The 20,572-nt window shown below is 38.7% G+C and overlaps 1 protein-coding gene across 1 annotated transcript in view; it reads left to right on the top strand.

Moving 5' to 3' along the window:
- The window catches only part of SKOR2 (SKI family transcriptional corepressor 2), a 40,140-nt gene extending 19,934 nt beyond the window's left edge, over positions 1–20,206 (top strand). The window contains exons 6-8 of the mRNA XM_045065774.1: positions 6,456–6,523; positions 14,434–14,499; positions 19,510–20,206. Of these exons, the coding sequence (XP_044921709.1) occupies positions 6,456–6,523; positions 14,434–14,496 (131 nt within the window). The 3' untranslated portion in view covers positions 14,497–14,499; positions 19,510–20,206. The remainder of the gene's footprint in view (positions 1–6,455; positions 6,524–14,433; positions 14,500–19,509) is intronic.
- The last annotated feature ends 366 nt before the right edge of the window (positions 20,207–20,572 follow it).

Genomic DNA, 20,572 nt, shown 5'->3' with positions numbered 1-20,572 from the left:
TCCCAGAGCCCTATACTTTCCTTTCTTATGGCATCCATCCCTTGGCTGTAGTTTTCATCCATTTTACTTTCTTGCCACTAGCCACCGGTACCAACTCAGCCCTGAACTGGGGACCTGCCAGAGATGCTGGAGGAGGCAACCAGTGGAGAAGGCCCTCTTTACTGCAGCAGAGTATCCTGGGTCCTCTCCTCTCTTCCCCAGTCCAGCCCTTTCTGCCCACTGCCATCGGCCCGGGCTTGCCAGAGCTCTACTTCTGGTTCCAACCCTTCTACCCAAGAAGCTATAGTGATCCCCTCCTGTTGATCATGTTGTATCTAATTTAACTCCTGATTGATTCTCAAAACTCTCTATAATTGGCCTGCCATGCCTCTCTGATCTTACCTCCTTACTGATCTCCAGTTATCCTACAGATCACTCTCTCCCTTTGCTTTCCACCTCTGCAGACTGTTTCTCTAGTCTGGAATGCCTCCCCTCATCTAAGTGTTCCTAATCATGTGGGACACAGTTCAAGCCACCACCTCTAGGAAGCCTCCTTGTTTTTACAGTAGGCACTCCTTCCTGATGTCCTGCGATGTTCATATCTAGCTCCACAGGTGTTTGTGCTGATTCCTCTCTGATTGTTTTGCACCTGCTACTCTCCTCTATCCCACGGCATTGTCCTTAGGTTCAGGAAAGGGTGTTCTGTTGCTGCCTGCATGGCACCTGCTTTATTGTGGACACAGGACATGCTCTCAGTACGTGACTGGTATCCATTCTGGTGTTCTGTTCAAAGAGATTAAAACCAACAATGAACAAGGAGATTGGGAAAGTGAAAACAGTTGTATAAAGGAGATTGGTGAGGACTCATAAGTGGACTCACTAATAAGTGGACTTATGTGAGTGGACTCACATAAGTGGACTCACTCATTAGTGAGTCCTTGGATTTGCATGTGACAAATTCATGGCACTTGAGAGAACTGATGGAAAGGCCAGTCAGTTATGACAGGGAAAGCCCAGTAACTGGGGCTTCGAGAAATACTTCCTTGGTAGATTTTGACTATGTCATCATTTTAGATTCTTATAAAGAGCTACTCTTCCATGTTACTGTTAAGGTTACTCTTATTAAAAACAAGCTATATTTCATCTACTTGAATATGGTTGTCCCATCTTTCACCTCTGGCTGTTACTGCAATCATTCTACGTTGAGTCGTTTCCTTTTTTTTTTTTTTTTTTTTTTTTTTTTGCATCATCCTCCAGAGAGGGGACAGTGGGGAATTCTAAAACACAGTATGGATGAAAAGGTCCAACAGTTGTCAAAAGTAGTGATAAAAAAATGAACACAATGTAAACAAAGAAAGTGCTAAAGCCTATTCCTTGATGAGTGGAATCTAGTGGGTAGACCAGATGTACCATACGGATTTTCTTCTTTTTGGTCCTGGGAATGTAGGTTGCATAGTTTTTATTGCTGTTTGTAAACACTGTGCTTTCAAACTGTCTGTGTTTGCAGAGCACAGTGCTTGCTACTATGTTGGCTGGCACATGGCACGTAGGTACTTTCCTCTGCTACCTCCTTTTATACAATCATTTTCCAGAAATAGTTGGGTTTTAAGTGAGTCTCATTAGAGAAACTGGCTTAATGATTTTTTTTTTTCCTCTCCACTTAAATTGTGCCTTCATCAACCTTTAAAACATAATAGAAATTTTAGGGGTTTTTTTCCCATTTGCCAATTGATAATATTTATATCTCAAAACTTATACACATGCCTGATATAGGAAACTGTAAACATACAGAAATACAAAGAAAAGGAAAGAGAAATCACCCATAATCTTGTCACCTGGAGATAACCAATGGTAACATTTTGGAGTTTCAGCTTTTTAAATGCATATTGAATCATTTTTTTAAAAACGAAATGAAATATTATATACCCCATTTTTTTACCCTGTTTTTCACTTAACATGAGCCTCTTTCCATTACTACAGAGTGGTCATAGAGGTACTTTCTTTTTAAAATGTTTTTAATTGAATATAATTGACACACAATATTATATTAGTTTCAGGTATACAATGTAGTCATTCAGCATCTCTGTAAGTTGTGCTCCCCTCACAAGTGTAGCTAACATCTGTCACCGTACAACCTAGTACAATACCATAGATGATATTCTCTATACTGTGCCTTTTATCCCCATGACTTAATCATTCCATGATGGGAAGCCTGTAACTCCCATTCCCCTTCCCCCATTTTGCCCATCCTCTCATCCCCTTTTCCTCTGGCAACTGGTAGTTCATTTTCTGTATTTATAGGTCTGATTCTTCTTTTTGTTTTACTCATTTATTTTTTAGAATCCACATATGAGTGAAATCATATGGTATTTGTCTTTCTCTGACTTATTTCACTTAGCATATAGTATCCTTTGGGTCTGTCCATGTTGTCCCAAATGGAGAAAGAAAGAAAGAAAGAAAGAAAGAAAGGAAGAAAATTTTTTTAACCCTTCATCCTTTTAATGGCTGTATAATATTCCATTGTGTTTATCTATACCACATCTTCTTTATCTGTTTATCTATTAATAGACCCTTAGGTTGCTTTTGTATAGTGACTATTGTACATAATGCTGCAGTAAACATAGAGGTACATATATCTTTTCAAATAAGTGTTTTTGTTTTCTTTGGGTAAATACCCAGTAGTGGAATTATTGGATTATATGATATTTCTATTTTTAATTTTTTGGAAACTCCATACTGTTTCCTACACTGGCTGCACAGCTTTACATTTCCATGAATAGTACACAAAGATTCATGAATAGTACACAAAGATTCTTTTATCTCTACATCCTCACCAACATTGTTTGTTTCTTGAGTCTTTCATTTTACCCATTCTGACAGGGGTAAGGTATAACCAGATCTCATGGCAATTTTGATTTGCATTTCTCTGATGATGAGTGATACTTAGAATTTTTTTCATGTGTCTGTTGTCCATCTGGATATCTTCTTTGGGAAAAAAAATGTCTATTTAGGTAAAAATTTTCTCCCATTCAGTATGTTGCCTTTTGGTTTTGTAGACAGTTTCCTTCACTGTGCAAAAGCTTTTTATTTTGGTGTAGTCCCAATAGTTTATTTTTGCTTTTGTTTCCTTTGCCTGAGGAGACATATCTAGAAAAATATTTCTATGGCTGATGTCAGAGAAATTACTGCTTGTGCTCTCTTATTTAGGATTTTTTATGGTTTGGGGGTCTCACATTTAGGTCTTTAATCCATTTTGAGTTTATAAATATACTTTTATGTTAGACATTAAAGTCATCAAAGTTTTAGATGGTGGACATTACTGGAACTAAATCCTTTTGTGTATCTATAATGATTCCCCTACAATAAACTCTTGAAAGGATTGCTGTGTTTAAGACTAGGAACTTCTTATAGCTCTTGGTATGTAATTTCTAGTTGCTTTGCAGAAAGATTGTACTAATTTACACTTCCATTCTTGGAACACCACATCTCACTTTTTCTTTTAATCTCTTCCAACTTAAGGAAAAATGGTAGCTCGTATTGTTTCCTTTCAATGTTAGGGACATTGAGCACTTTCCATGTCTACTTTCCAGCTGTAGGTTTTGTAAATGCCCATTATATTCTCGTCATATTTCTTTTAATGTGTTCTTCTTACTGATTTCTCTGGACACTTTATATACGAATATATGAAGTCTTTGTCATATCACAAATATTCTTTTGTTTATATCAATGACCTTTAGATGTTGGCCATGATCTTTTCTGTGTTGAGGGTTCGGTTTGTTTGTAGTTTATTGTCAGACCAAAGTTTTAAATTTTTGTCCAATCAAATCTATCAATTTTTTCCTTTTTCGGTTTTTCTGTCTTTGATATCCGTTCCTACCCAATTTTTATAAAAATATTCACCATTTTTCTAATACTTTAATGGCTTTATTTTTTAAAAATTTTACCTTAATGAACTATTTTAAATGTACAATCATAGACAAATATGCATGAATTAAGTAAGGACTAAGTATCATCATTCCAGTGTGCAGTGGAATCCCAGAGAGGTGCCGCATTCAGGTTTGGTGGGTGATGGGATGCAGGGGTTTCCTCTACCCCTTTTGCTTCAACCAACTGAGCCACTTGCTCTTCCTTATGCCTCTTGCCATGTCTTTGTTTAAAATACTGTTCTCTACATCTCTGCTTAAGCATTTCTAGCCCCTTAACTCCCCCTTGACCCTTGCATTGTGCCATGTACTTACCCCTATTACAATACCTCTCATATCAAATTCAGAGGTGAGACCAGGGAATGGGTCTTTTTAAAAAATATATAAAAGGCAAAACTATGGAGACAATGAATGATCAATGGTTGCTGGGGTTGATGGAGGAAAGACGTGAATAGGCAAAGCACAGAGGATTTAGGGCAGTGGAAATACTCGTATTTTCTCTGATATTATACTGGTAGATATTCTGATATTATAATGGTGAATATATGCCATTGTATATTTGTTTAAATCCATAGAATATACAATACCAGCAATGAACCCGAAGGTAAACTAAGGACTTTGATGATTATGTGTCACTGTAGGTTCATCCATTGTAACAAATGTCCTACTCTGGTGGGGATTGTTGGTAATGAGCGAGGACATGCAGGTGTGGGGGCAGGGGATATATGGGAAATCTCTGTACCTTCCCCTTAATTTTGTTGTGAACCTAAAACTGCTCAAAAAAACCCCCATATATATATATATATAGATATATAGATATATAGATATATAGATACGCACACACACACACACACACACATATATACGTATATATGTATATATACACACACATATGTAATATATATTTATATATAGTTTATATATAAACTAATTAATTAACTAATTTTAAATTAGTTTATATTTAATTAAATTTATTAATAATTAATAATATTATTATTTAATAATATTTATATTTGTGTATAAATTTACACATAAATATTTTTAATAAATAATATTTAATAAGAATGTCGTTAATAATTAATATCATTAATATAAATTTTAAATATTATTTATTTAATATTAATTAAATTTAATTAACTAATTTTTAAAACAGGCTTGAGGTTGGGGAAGGAATTCAAATAGTATAGAAAGGTAGAAATTAAAAAAATAAAATTAAAAGGACTTTTTAATTTCTAAGTATTCATCATCTCAGGAGTGGTAAAGGATTTATTTTCTTGAAAGCACTGGGTAGCCATCACAGATTTTTCAGCAGGAGAAGGAAAGGGATTTGCGGAGGGAGGGACCAGGGGCCAACTGGTCAGTTGGGAAGCTGTTCCGGGAAGAGATGTCCATGTTGGGGAGGTGACAGTGGCAAAAGGAGTTGAGTATGGAGGCAGTCCGGGAAGGAGTCACACACCACCGACTGTAGAAGTGAAAGGAAGAGCTGAGGAAAAATGTGACAAAGTTTCTGGTTTTTCCGAAGTGCTGCCCTGACTATCCACCATGGAGTCAATAGGAGATTGTGTGAGGTTCTCATGTAAAGCAGAAAATGCCAAAGCTAGCCAGCCCCCCTCCCTTTTTTTTTTGGTGGGTCCATACTTTTAGAAAAGATCACCTGGAGAGGTTGCAATGGAAATTCATTTCGCAATAAAAATGATAGATAATCTCCTGCAAAGATAGTTTGCAGGAGAATGTCTCTTAAAGCTCCCCCCTTCTCAGATGGAGGCAAGGTTTGTAGGAGCTCTCTTGGCCCATGAAGGACCACATAATAAGGCTGATGCAAAGGGAGGGAGAGTTCACAGGCTGGGAGAGTCAGAGTATGTTTCTCAGCTTCTTGGGAGTGCAGTGAAGCAGGCCGAGGTAACAGATCCTCATCTTATCACCCAGGAGGCATGGCAAGCATGCATAAGGGTCCACATTTCCTAAGACAGTGAAAGCTCTCTACCTGTGACCTGTTCAAATGGGCAGAGGTAGAGAACATGACTGTATCAGACGTTCGTGACTAATTTTTTTTTTTTTTTAAGATTTATGTATGTGTTTGACAGAGAGCGTGTATGCCCAAGGAGGGGGAGGGGCAAAGGGAGAGGGAGAAGTAAGCATTGAGCCCAAGGACTTGGGGCTTGTAGGGCTCAAATCCAGGACCCTGGGATCATGACCTGAGCAGAAGACAGATGCTTAACCAACTGAGCCACCCAGGTGACCTGATTCGTAATTATACGCGGGGGACCATCTATTTAGATGGGCTATGGGTTGCTGTGAACTATGAGATACAGACCTTACTATCTCAAAATTTGCTGCCTGTTCTGATTATGGAGCCTTACAGCCTTCCCTTCCAACAGCCACATTATTTACTTAAAAAAAAAAAAAAAAAAAAAAAAAAAGACAATCCTTTTTAAAAATATCAAAAAGGGAAAAGGGCTTCTCTGGGACCATCAGTAATATTTTTACTAAAAATACTAAAAGAAGATTTTGCAACTCTAATTAATGTCTTTCTCTATTTGTTTCTCCTACCAGATAATTTTCAAGATCAGATGAAAAGGGAACTCGCCTACCGAGAAGAAATGGTGCAACAGTTACAAATTGTAAGATGATTTCTACTTAAAAAATGTATGCCCCTTGATGGGTTTGTTTTCAAAGCATCCAATTTTCTGAAACCATTTAAATTTTTGCTGTGAAACTCTTTGGTCCACCTACCACTTACCTCTCAGCTGGTTTTGATGCTAATTACTCCAAGATTTACTTAGACACAGGATAAACAGATGTGTCAGTGAGTTTCCTCGAAATGTAACTACCTACCATGTGTTAATAGACAGATGTGTAAATTGTCTCCTTGGGTAAACCAGAGGTACCTGCCTTGTCTCCCACTGTGCAAACGTGTGAACACGGCTCTGGGATGCACTAGAAGCTCAGTGAAGGGCAATTGTCTTCTCTCTTTCTCTCCTTTTGTTACCCAGACCTAAGCCAGGCCCTCTGCTGCCAATAAACTTGGGATAAATACACTTAATCCATTAAATTCGCTTGAAGGGTGATGAAAAGAAGTAATAATTTCCAAATGAAGTGTGTTATTCACCCTCTCCTAATCATGTTGAAAAGTGGATGCAGAGATGTATTTATGTGGAATCAGGAAAGCAGGAAGGTGCCTGGCAAATACATGTAGTGGGGCATTTTCTTGCCTTTTTAAGGTTTTTTTCATTGTGAATTCACTGCCCTTCCTCCCCATGCAAATATATTGGGTATTAATTGTTAGTGCTTTTAAAACAATATCCCATGCTCTCATGTGCATGAGTACAATGGGGAAAATAATTTCTGTTCCAGATTTGTAAGGTATTTTTAGTCACTCGGATAAAGACATACGCCGGTCCTTGGTGGTATTCCCGGTGTGACTATTGTAATTTGGATGGCTTGATGTTTTTGAACTGGTCCGTGTTGCCCTTGTCTTGTTAAGCGTGTATCTATGCATACCTGCCTGTCTTGTCTAGAGAGCCAGATAGCTAGCTCTCTATCGGGGTAACTTGAGGAAGATAGGTATTAATGTTTTCTTTCTGCATCAGAGCAATCATGCTCGTGTTATTGGAGATTGCTGGGAGTCATTTTTAAGAAAGCCGTGGAGCTCATGAGGTTTTCCCCCATTCTGGGAGCTCCATTAAACACTTCCACTGATTTTCATTGGCCTCAAGTACTGGGTTAACATTCTCTGTTCTGAAAGCCACCTTAATGTTAAATGCCTTTTAAACAGGACCTTTCATCTTGTGTTGCTTTTGTTTGTATTAGTTTTGTTTGCACCTGAAGTCATAGGAGGGGGTGGAGTGTAGAAGGATTCTTCTTCATTGTTTGGTAACTAAGCCCCGAAAGAGGTTAAAAAAGAAAATGTATCTACATTCTTAGCTTTTGATACCTAGGTAATAAGAGCTATTAATTACTTGCTGTGAATGTGCTTATTGTTTTCTTTGTCCAAAGGACAAATTTATTTTTTTATTAAGATTTTATTTATTTATTTAACAGAGAGAGATCACAAGTAGGCAGAGAGGCAGGCAGTGGGGAGGCGGGCAGCGGGGGTGGGGGGAGCACGCTCCCTGCTGAGCAGAGAACCCGATGCAGGGCTCTATCCCAGAACCCTGAGATCATGACCTGAGCTGAGGGCAGAGGCTTAACCCACTGAGCCACTCAGGTGCCCCCAAATTTATTTTTTTAATATACACCCAGCGGAGGGCTCAAACTCACAACCCTGAGATCAAGAATCACATCCTGGACCAACCTAGCCAGCCAGGCATGCCAATCCAAAGAAAGAATTTAAATATAGATTTGGAGACAGGGATGTATTGATTTTATGTATCACTTTTAGGCTCTTAAAACAAAAACCGAGACACATGCAACCAAAAATTTGTGATTTCCTGGGCGGGGAGTCGAATATGGCAACACGGGCTTTAGGAAAAGGGGACTAATTATTTATTTCAGTGCCCTTGTTTAAGGTCAGTTATGTAACTTTAATGTCTTAATTCTCTTTGACATTCAATTGCTTTAGTGAAAGAGAAAATGATACTGCATCGATATAATAAGCAGACAGTATTAATAGAAGAAAAAAAAGTCTTTTGAGATAGTTGGTACCTGGAAGATATAAACTGGTATTACTAAACATTTTTATTACACTGTATCGCAAAATATTTTATCATCATATATTCATTTATTTAGACAAGTGTTATTGATTCAGATTTCTCTAGATAGTAAATGGTTCCTGGTCACAAATTAAATTCTTTGGGAGAAGCTAGAAATATTTCCCCTAGCCCTGTAGTTACCATGTAATTTCTGAAATGCACAAAAGCACATGCAGGCTGACAACAAGAAAACAGGTGAAATAGACATGATTTGTCCCTTCTGCTTCTTCTCTTGTGTTTCCTGCTGTAAGACCAAGAGGGTCTTCATCTTGCCTCCAGTACCTAGCATTGGTGTCTAGCATCAAATGCCTACCAATAAACAACTGCTAAATGAATCTTCACCCAGGGATGACCCTGACTCAACTTTGATACTCTTATAGGATAGCCCTCTTAATTCTTCTCCAGATTCCCTGGCTTGCTCCTGATTTCCTCGAATTTTCTTTTGTGCTAAGAAACTATTGCTACAATGACTAAGGAAGGTCATCTTAGTGAATTATGGGACGCACTATCCTTAGTACCCCCAGACACAAGCTGGAAGGTCTGCAAACTTCAGTTCAGGACTACTCCCATATAGTCCATTAAGTGTCAGTCTTTCAACTAAAGGAACTCATTGTAAGGTCTCACCTAGCACCCCGATGGGGATGTAGTAAGGCACAAGTACATAATCAATGTGAAATGCCCATGGATGTCATCCGAAGCTCTGAGAGCATGAGGAATCAATTTCATGGCACACCCCTTCCCAAAGCAGAACCTCTAATAGTAGGGATTTCAAGTTCTGGTGGCTAAACAGATTTTTGTGCAAGAAGAACCTGTGTTCACCTTATACTGTCTGCTTTGGAATTGAAACAGCAAACTCAAGTTTGCCTGAATGGAAATTTATCAAATCCTTTATTCAGCTTGTTTTATTTGCTGAAGTACTTAGAGGGTAATATCTTTAGAAAGTCTACCTCAAGATCTTCAAGAAGTTGCTAGGTATCACAATTATTCACTTTCTCAATATTTTTAGTTGCATGATCTAATTCATCAGTAAATATGGTTACATGTTTTGCTTCCTAGGAATAGGGCAATTCCCTCAGAATTATTCGATTGTATTATATTTAAATTATTTTTTATTTAAGGTTTATGGAACATGTATTATAAAAGAGTCATTTGCCTACAGAATAGGCATTTTTTTTCCCTTTAAATGAAATAAAAACCTCTCCCATCCTGCAGTCATGAAGAATTCAAATATATTAAAGCCATCATATTTTATAACAATTCCCATAGACCCACAATGCATTTATCCTATGCTGTTACACAGTGTTCTTATTCAAGAGATTATATCGAAAGCATCTTGGGTATCATTGCTATAGAAAGAAAACTTATGAATTTCTTTGGCTTCTGCATTTTTAGATTCTCTGCTGACTGTCATTTCTGCCCCACTGCTTCCTTTTTTAGTTTGTTAAATGCAAAGTAGTGATGACTATACAAATAATTGACGGTCTTTGTACACTTATAAATGAATGTGCTTTTCTCTCAATGTGAGATTTAAAGCATATGCAGTTTATTTAACACTTATACATGGGCAACGAGCTAACTTTTTTTTAAATAGCTTAAAATTAGAGTTTATAGTACTTCACACAGTTTGTGTTAAAATCTTCCACCTCTGCCCTGGGTTATCAAATGCTTACAATGTTTTCTTTGCTAAGCTAGAGTTATTTATACAAGCAAAGAAATATATTCCTCTCACTATGAACCATATGCGAAAGTTTTAAAATTTAGCAAGGTCATGAAAATGTTAGTGTGTAGTATAGCACAGAGCGAAAAATTTCTCATTCACAGGGGGATTATGATTCTCAGAAAACTTCGTTCAATTTTGAAAACAAAACCCATTACCCTGTACAATCAAGAAGGTGGTAAAGAAGCTAGATGCAATGTTATATATCAACGATATCTAAATTTTTTAAAATTAAAAAAGAAGGTGAAGACATTTTACTCCATGTATAACCTTTTGATTAAGTTTTTTTCAAGGACTGAAATATGATTTACACATTATGATGCCTTGATAATTTTTTTTCATCGCTAATTTGGCAAGAGTGTTTTTCAAGCAAGTGCATCTGTGTAGCAGCAACTAGTGTAGGTTTGTCGAAGACATACTCTTCTTTAGTCCTAATTCTTGCAGGACATTGTGAAACTGCAAAAGAGAGCCTGTGATAAATGGCTCCATTCAGACTGACAGCCTTCGAACTTGCTGGATTGCTACTAAGAAGCGTGTCGATGGAGAAGACATGCTAGTCTCCAAGTGCCCTCTGCTGTTTCCCCAGAACGCTGCAGTCTCATGCAGCCCGCAGAAGCTGGTCTCAAAGTTCTTCATTAAAAGCCTCAATTAAAATAACGCTCAATCCATAGATTTAGTGATAATGTTTCGTTCGCTGTGGACTTGTAAAAAAGCAATTTACAGCTTCCCGTTGGTGGGAGCACAGTGCTTCCTCACAGGGAAAAGAGCAAGGTCTTTATTGTTGCTGGAGGGGCCCTCCCTCTTTGACAAGGATGCAACTCCTCTCCATAGTGACTCTCCTTGAAGATTCTCCAGGATTCATTAGGATGGGAACCTGCTCAGACTTCTATCATCTCCACCCAGAGAGTTTTTGAAGTGTGGTCTTTGACACTTTTTTTTTTTTTTTAAGGTGGATACAACAATTACTGCTTGGCACTATGTTTTTAGGAAAAAATCCTGAAGCCCGTATGGTTTTGCTTTTGTGGCTAAACATGCAGGAAAAGAAGGTCCCTGCAAGTCAGAGGATGTGATGCTGCTTTAACGTCCTCCAGCAGCAGGCAGACTTTGTCTACAGTGGGTCCTTTTCCTGTTACTGATCAATTGCCAGGCATCTTGACAAGGCAATCACGGATCCCTAGTGGTTCCCTAGTTAAGCGGCCCTATCCTCGTTCTCCTTTTGACATGTTAACCCACCAGAATGTCTGAGGTCAGGTTAATTCTTTCTTGATACAAACTAGGAAGTTATCCTTTTGTACTTTTAATAGACTAGCACCAGCTAGGTAATTAATTTAGAACTTATATAACTTTGAGGGATTTTTTTTGGTGATTTTTAAACTGGTCAAAATGAAAAGAAAGGTTTTATATGTTCTAGGACCGGATATTTACATGGAGTAATTAGCTCAAATGGAGCCTCTACAGGTCTGAGCTTCCAAGTTGAGGAGTATTTGCCGAAGTCTCTGTGAATCCACTATTGCATCTCATGGAACCCGAAGAACTGTCATTTATAGGAGGCACGATTACTTGATGTATCATAAGAAAAGAAATTTCCAACTATTATTCTAAGATATCATCAATTATAAAACATCTAATTTCAGAGATGTTAAAATGGGGGGGAATGTATTTTAAGATCAAGGAAATAGGGTAATTTCTATGAACAGTCAAGTCATGTGCTAATATAGTCTTTATCATTCATGGTTTAGGATTTAGCATTAAAAGGAAAAATGAAACAAGATGCAACCAGAGAGGGAAACAAACCATAAGAGACTTTAATCTCAGGAATCAAACTGAGGGTTGCTGGGGGTAGAGGGGAGAGATGCAGTGGCCAGATGACAGACATTGGGGAGGGTGTGTGCTATGGTGAGTGCTGTGAATTTTGTAAGACTGATGAATCACAGACCTGTACCCCTGAAACTAATAATACATTATATATTAATTTTAAAAATGAATAAAAGGAGGGAAATTCTAAAAAAAAAAAATACATGATTTTTTAGCTTACAACCTTAAGCTTTTGGGTCTTTGTTTTCATCTGGTTTTTATTTCATTTTGTTTTAATGACATGAATGCGATGATGTTTGAGTGGGGGTGATTCTTCAGATTTAAATTCCCTTCTGGAGAATTGGGGCTCACATGTGGAAATGTCCTCCCCTCCCACCCCCGCCAAGTCCTTTTTTCTTTTCCTTCTCAGTTTCCCACCTTAATGAAATGCTACAGTGTTGTTTCTGGAGGGGAAAGAAAATAGAAAGAAAAAGGAAGAAAGGGAGGGAGAGAGGAAGAGTGGGTGGGTGAGAGGGAGGAAGGAAGGAAGGAAGGAAGGAACAGGGCATTCTGACATAGATCTGAAAGCAGTGCCCTTTGGGCACTTTTCTTTGGGTTAGAATGAGTAGTTTATTGGCTTTGATGAGAGAGCTCAAGGTGATATGAGAGCTCAAGGTGATGTTAACTTGTGTGGTGCCTGAGATGGAACAGACGCTTTCCAAATCGTTGTGGCACTGAATCTTGGGGTCAAGGACTTTCTCTAAATGTGAGTGTGGCAGAAATTACAGTGTATAGGTAATTCCTCATACCCTGAGATTTACATCATTTCTACGCCTTATCCTAAGTAATAGAATTCCATTCAAGGCTTCGTTATATCACGCATCTGAAGAGAGAGGTGATCCATGTGTTTTGGTGTATCACGACACTCACTGTGATGGAAAATGTGTGTCTCTGTTATTAGCAGGTGTAGCATGACCTAGAGTGAGAAGAAGAGGTAACCAGAGTAGGTCCCTGTGTCACTGTTCTTATCATAGTTATCCAGTTCATCTCAGCTCACGTCCTAAAATGTGAGATTGGGACTCTGAGCTTTTGATGGCTCTAACTGAATGAATCATTAATTTATTACTGTTGTCTGTGGCCTTTATCAGATATGTGCCTATCAGACGTATCCATGTTGTGTTTGTCTATCAAAATAGTGAGATGATTTTGTTAGTCTTTTTTTTTTGGTTATTAAAACACCTGATTCAACTGGCTGGTTATTAGGACAAAATAATCCAGCCAATCTTAGACACTCACATCATCGTAGACTCATAGTTCCTTCCCATTAGAAAAAGCTCATATTTGTGGATATTTATGGATGGTGGATCAGGAGAACAAAACACAAATATGCTGGAAACGTGGAGGACATGCATGTATCAGTATCCAAAAACCTTGCCTAATCCAGATAAAAATAATTGCATTCCCCTCACTGCTTTCATGTAACAGCCATGCTTCATGTTGCATCCTAGGAGGCTGGATATTCAGTTAAATGTAAAGTAGGTTCAAATCTTTAGAGTCCTGAGTTTAGCCTTATCATGAAGAAGATAAGTCACATAACGATAGAATACCTTAACTGGATATGAATAAAGGTGAATCTAAATAAAACATGTGGTCCAATTTCAGCCATTCAAATCTTCTAATGAAAAGCAACATCTCAAATGAGATAGGCTTTCCTTCAAAGTCCCAGCACTGAAAAGTGCTTTCCAAGTTTATACAGGTAGCATCCTCAGGGGTCATATTTTCCACTCAGTGCAATTATTTCTGATGCTTCTTGGGAGTTACTGGGAAATTAACCAGAGTAATAATTTGTGTTTAGTTAGTTCATCTTGTTTGTGATTTATAATGACAGCATATTTTGTCACTGTAATTAAATGAAAGATAGCACTGAACTAGTTTGTAATCACATCCTTGTCCCTTTACTTGGGACATATATTATAACATCAGAAGCTCATTTTCATACCTAAATAAAAAATAGTAAGACCATATTATTAAGTACACACTGAAAACAATTCTGAAAATGAAATGTCATATACTGCCTCAGAGACTAGCTCTAGCAAGAGTCTGATGTGATCTCCATTTCTGTCCTTGATATGCTTTTTATTAGGCCTTAGGAATTTCTATAATCTGGAAGCTCCACACTGTTGATGATCGGATAGAGACCTTTTCTCCTTGGCAGGGGCGGGGGGGAATTCACCCGCATTCAAGTTGTTAGGCATGATGAAGCGTCTCCATGTGTATCCGTCTTTAAATTTAGCTTATCTGGATAGTTTTGCTTATTTTTATCTTACAGATCCCCTATGCCGCAAGCTTGATCAGGAAAGAAAAGCTTGGTGCCCATCTCAGCAAAAGCTAAAAGGTAAGCTTTTAAGAGATTTTCTTGAACTTGGAATTTTTATTGCTCAGCCATGTTCTTTAGTTGGTGTATTTGAAATAGCTCAAGAGATTAGTAAATTTGCAACCTGTGTTTCAGCCAATATACAGAGGAACTTTGTTATGCCCAGGTATGGGACTTCCTAAGTGAGTGACCATATACATTTTATAGATTCTTTGGAAAATTATTAAAAACTAAGGAAATTCTATACTCCTCTGCAGAAGCAATCTTCCTTCTGTTTTGAGGTTGTCTCTTCTCTGGTTCTCTCTGACACCCAGATTACTGCCCATCCACACAAAAGTGGTGTGTCAGTGACCACAGTTACTGTGTCTCCTCTTCCTCTGTGGTCTCCTATGCCTCCAATATTCTTCCCAAAATCTGGCTTCCAGGGAGCTACTGACGGATGGTGTTGTGAACATTTGCAGGCAATGAGGACCTTTGAGAACTTCTTCTGTAGGAAGAGTTATTCATTCTTTCCATAAACCACTCTGGGCTCCTAAGGCAAGGAATACAGTAAAAATTCAATAACTATAGTCAGAACAGACCTAAACATTTTAAAAGCAACTTTTTTATTATGTAGAAGACATATATAATTGTTAGAATCTAAGGGATACAAAAACTGTGGCTTGTTGGTTCTGTAACAATACATTAGGATGACCTAACAACTGGAATTGCTAAATCAGGGAAAAACTCAGATGTCAGAGGGAGCATTTGTAAGTGCTTGTGGCCAACTAGGATTACAGTCATTTATCAGTTTGACCTGTTCTCATCAGAATCATTCTTCCCAGGCCTTCCCTCTGGAACATGTTTTGAACTTAATAGAATGTGTTGGCAAAAAGAATTCTGAACAGCACAGGCTTGTGGTTCCCTTTCTTTCTTTCATGTCTCTCTCTGTATATCACAAGTCTCCTCTGTCTTTGTACAAATGAAAATCCCACCTCTCGTCATCATCTTTTTTAGTGATAATCTTCAGCATTTATCTTAAATAGTGATAATTATGTCTCCCACATTTCATCCAAGACGGTCTCTCAGTCCAATGCTTTCCCTTAATTTTACACACAACGTACTAAGGTATCGAGAAGAGAGTCGTGATGTTTTCGGTGCATGTTGCAAAACTAGGAAGAGATCCTAGGGCTCCTGACCTTAGATTCAGTGCCAGCTTTCTCATGTACACACTTCCTGTCCTCTGTGGGCAGTTGTTTCTGCAAGAGAGACAGTCAAGTAACAAGTCCTTGTGTTTCCATCTCCATGAAGTCATACACAAGTGGGCCTGTGAGTTGGCTCTGTTCTGTATGTTCTTCTTAAGCCTAAAGTTGATGTTGGGCATTTCTTTCCCATTAAAGAAGACAGGTTTATACCAGCTGGGTGAAATGAATCATTTAAAAATAGTCAGACTTCACTAAATCTTAACCCAGAACACGAAGGTAATCAAGGCGAGAATCACCCAAGTAAACTCATAGGGATAATAATTTGAAAATAAAGTGATTTTTTTTCAAGTTAAAGAAACTATATTAGAATGTGTTCTTTTTAAATAACGTTTTTATGGAAGTGTAACACACGCTCATGAAAATCCAGAGATCAGCCAGCCATTCAAGTCATGAAGTTGACGAATCAAAATTCAGTGGATTTTCACAAGATGAACTCATTTAGGTTTCCAGCACCCAGACTGCCCCCCTGTATCCCCGCCTAGGCATCCCCCAACCCAATAAAGATCAGCTTTGCCTGATTTTGAGCTTTAGTGAAGGACGGTATACAGAATGTTCTCTGGTATATGGCTTCTTTTAATCCGTGTTTTTGAGGTCTGTCCATTAGAATGTAGTCTCATTTCCCCTCAGGAACTCCAGCAAACTCTCTTTTTACTCCTTCTGATTCCCCAAATCATCTTCCCTGCTTACGATGAACTTCTCTTGCACCTACAAAATGAGGACTCACTGCCCAGAAACCATGCCTCTGATGGTGACATCGAGTACAGCTAGGTGGGAAGAAAAAAAAAAAAAAAAAAAGATTGATTTGTGTTTAGTAACTAATGCTTCCTTCATGCTGATTTTGTTTCCATCCTTGCAGACAACAGGGATTTCTCTAAGTAGACCCTGGTGCTTTCAGAAGATTAGTGGTTACTTAAATGCTGAGCTAAATCAGCCAAGCAGAGAATCACGACCATATTGTTAGAGGCGGTATTTGATTCTCAACATGCCAAGCCTGCAAGGAATTACCCCAAGAGAGATTACAAAATAAAAATCATTACACCAAGGGAGAGAGACAAATTCTGCCTTGCTGAGTGACCACAGGTTTCCAAATGAGGGACTGATGCATTAATGTCTTATGCAAGAGTGACCCTTAAGGTAGTGTGCTGTGTTCTTGCCACCCAGTGACTATTAAGAGGAGGAAGCTTTTCAAAACCACAGGCAATCCACTTAATAAGCCAAGCAAGTATTGCCACATATCACTGCTCTACAAATCTTTCTTGCCCTACATTAGGACAGAAGAAATTCCAAGTCGAGTCGAATAAAGGTCCACCCAGACCAGGATACTAACTGGGTAATTCCATTACAAGAGCCAAGTTGTTGTTCCTAAAAATACCAACTTCGAAATTTAGGCATGTGCACTGAATGCTCTTAGCTTTTTCCTTGATAACTCCTTAAAGACCCATTACCCATGGATTTATCTAAACCTTTCTTCAACCTAGGCATCGTCCCCTTTGGGGCAATGAATTCTATTAGTTTAGCAACCAGCTGTGTTAAGTGTAGTTTGCTTTCTTTATTTTCAAGCTACCTCCTACAACAAGCCCTAGTAGATTAGCCATTGGACTACTTTGCATGTTTGTTTCATTCGTAAACTCACAAGTACAACAGAAATGATTTGAAAAAAATATTTTAAAATGCTCTGTGTATTATACTTGCATCTAGGACTGGTTCTAACACCAGAATTATTCCTGACAGTCTCTCCTACATGTAGTTTTTTCCATGATCCATGTCCTGCGGAGACACCCAATGTAATCTTTGTGAAATCTGTACTCCCAAAGAAGTACCATGACGTCAACACTAATGTAACTATCAATATGCATTCTTTTTCTTCCAAGCACCTTTTGTCCCCCAGATTTTATTTATTTTAGAGAGAGAAAGAGGGAATGAGAGAGAGAGAGAGCGTGAGTGGGGTGAGGGGCAGAGGCTGAACAGCGAGCCTGATGTAGGGCTGGAAGCCAGGACTCCAAGGTCATGACCTGAGCCAAAGGCAGAGGCTTAACTGTTTAACTGCTTAACCAGCTGAGCCACCCAGGCACCCCCCCAGGCAACTTTTAACCTTATACAAATGGTGAAGCACCCAGGTCTTTCAGTCATTCTACACAAGTGGAAAGTGGATGGTGGGAAATGACTTGTTCATAGTCCTACAGAAACTCGTGATCAAGCCAGAAATAGTAATAGTAATAACTATCACTTCTTGAGCACTAATTATGCCAGATGGCTGGGCTAAATTCTTTGCCATATTATCTATCTCTTTTAAACCTTAAAACTCTATACGGTAGATTCTATTATTATCCCCATTCATGCAAGGAAACATTGAGGTTCACTGAGGTTGCTTAGCTAGCAAGTGACAGGGCCAGGATTCAATCCAAGTCTGTTTGACTCAATTACACTTCTCTGTCTCCCAAGGATCATTGGGCTGGTTTGGAAGGAGTCTGCCTTCTGTATCTGACACTCCTTCCCTATGTTATCTTGAGTGGAATGTCATACAATCTCTTTGAGGCTCACTCTCATCTGTAAAATGTGGGAGGCCAAGTCTGATTAGAGTCTCTGCCTGGTCTACAATGTTGACTATTACTCTTGCATACCAGACATCCGCCATGCTCTCTTTCCTTTCCCATAAAGGAACTGCTTTTATTAAATATGCTCAAGACCATATATAACATCTTAGGGCATGACAAACATACTTTCACTTTATATCTGCATTTTCTTAAACACAAATGGCTCCTTTGCATACTTCTGGAGAGGCTGAGAATTTTTCTTCCTGTACTAACAATATCTACCTCTTTGGTAAACTCCTGTTACTTTTATTTCAGTTTTGGAATAATTGCTACAACAATAATAACAAGAAAAAGCTCTTAAAAGGATAGGGAGGGATTGTAATAGAACACTCTGCATCTTCCTTTTGTATAGATCAAAGACAAAGGGAAGGACTAGCATATCCATTTCTTTCATCTGTAGACAGACGTAGAGGACCAGGTTCTTTCAAGAGTCTCCATTGAAACTGACAACGTGCTCCTGCTCTGCTCAATGCTTTGTGTCTATTATCTTATTGAATCTCCAAAACAGCCCATTGAGAGAAGGACTGCTCCTTTCACCATATTCTACAGCTGAGAAAGCCAACATGCAGAGGAGCTGAGTACGTGGTCTGTGGTCTCACTGGGAGCACATAGCAAGATTTGAGCCAGGTTGCCTGGCTTTATCTCCCACACTTCATCTATTCACCTCTGAATCATACCCAGAGAGTGTGGCTTAATTCACATCTTCTATTATCAGTGATAAATATGCAGCTAATAGCCAATCCAATGGTTTTATTGACATTGAATCACAAGAACTCCAGTCTGTGCTTTGCCATTGCCCTGACACCTCAGGACAAGAAAAGTGGATGTACCAGGCCATCCAGCCGAAGCCAGCGGGGCACTGGTGCATGATATTCTGTCTGCCCTTTTCACTGCAGGCTGTCTTAAGTAACCTGGAGCTTCTAGAACCCTGCAAACATGGCCTTATTGCAAAGAAGGCATAGCAAATCAGCACACTCTGATGTAATCATTCTAGTTTGGCTCAATGTCTGCGGAGATGCCTAAGGGAAGATGGCAGGCAAATAGATGTAAAAAAGAAGGTGCTTTCATAGTCACTGTTGAAATATCTTATCCAAACAGTACTAAAAATGTCTTCTCTCAGGATATGTTAAATGTTCCTTGACATGATTGTATGGTGCTGAAGTCTTCATTGTGTGCTTTTTGTCTTCTCCCAGGTGCACAGAACCACTTACTCTTGTTCTCTTGTAAGATACAGCCTGCCACTGAGCACTTCTGACCCACATAAAGACTGCAAATTGAAAGGGCTTGGGAATCCAATACAAAATCAGGTTCGGGAGAACCCAAGGACAAGTGACCTCAAAGCAGCATGGACAACCATGGAAAATCGACTGTAGTGGCCATTCGTTAGTGGGGGGAGGGGGGCGCCAACCAGAGCAGCCAATGCTTGTCTCATCTTTTGGTGGAACCAAAGTTTGAGTCTTTGTGTTTTTCAAGGCCAACTGAACCAGATTGTGAGAGTGCTGTTAGCCAACCGGGGTGGGCAATCCGTGGACAGTTCCAAGTGATCTCAGTGCTGCACATGTGGAGAGAGCAAGATTATCTGTTGCGTTTGAAGACATGATTCTTGGTGGAAACACAAGACCTGTCCTAGGAGTGGGGATCACGTTTTGACACCTGGGATGGCGTCAGCCGTACAGACCCGCTTTTCACAGGAAACTGGACAGACTTACACGTGGCCCCTTCCTCTCTGGTACTTTGCCTGCTGTATGAATGAAGATTGTATTCCTCTGGAAATATTTTACAGTTTAATATTGAGTGTAATTAAGAATATAATCATGTTATCAAAAATGGTATTTAACTCTGTTGTAGTTTCTTTAACATTCATGTGGATAAAAAAAAGTCTATAATAAAAAAACTATGAACTAATAGTGGTGTTCATGTAGTTAAATGCACATTTGATTGGGGGCAACTAATAAAAATGAATACTTTTTAGAATTATTTTGGCATAAAATATTTGAATAAATTATTTTTGAAAATGGAATTCCTTCAAAAATGATTATTAAAGTCTAGGTTAGCTTTTGGCCACTGTCAGCAGCTGGAATCCTCCCCATCATGTTAGGATCTTTGTAGGGTTAAGGAAGGCTTCTGGATTCCTGCTAGGTCTTCTGACAGCCTTGGTGATGGTGTTGATACTATGCCTCCCTCCTTACTGTGATGTTGAATCAAAGTCCGAGATCTCTCTTTTTTTAAGATTTATTTATTTATTTTAGAGAGTGT

The sequence above is a fragment of the Mustela putorius genome, unplaced genomic scaffold, assembly GCF_011764305.1.
Source record: "Mustela putorius furo isolate JIRA1106 unplaced genomic scaffold, ASM1176430v1.1 tig00003858_pilon_pilon_pilon, whole genome shotgun sequence".
NCBI classification, from domain to species: domain Eukaryota; kingdom Metazoa; phylum Chordata; class Mammalia; order Carnivora; family Mustelidae; genus Mustela; species Mustela putorius.
This window is presented reverse-complemented; position numbering and strand designations above follow the sequence as displayed.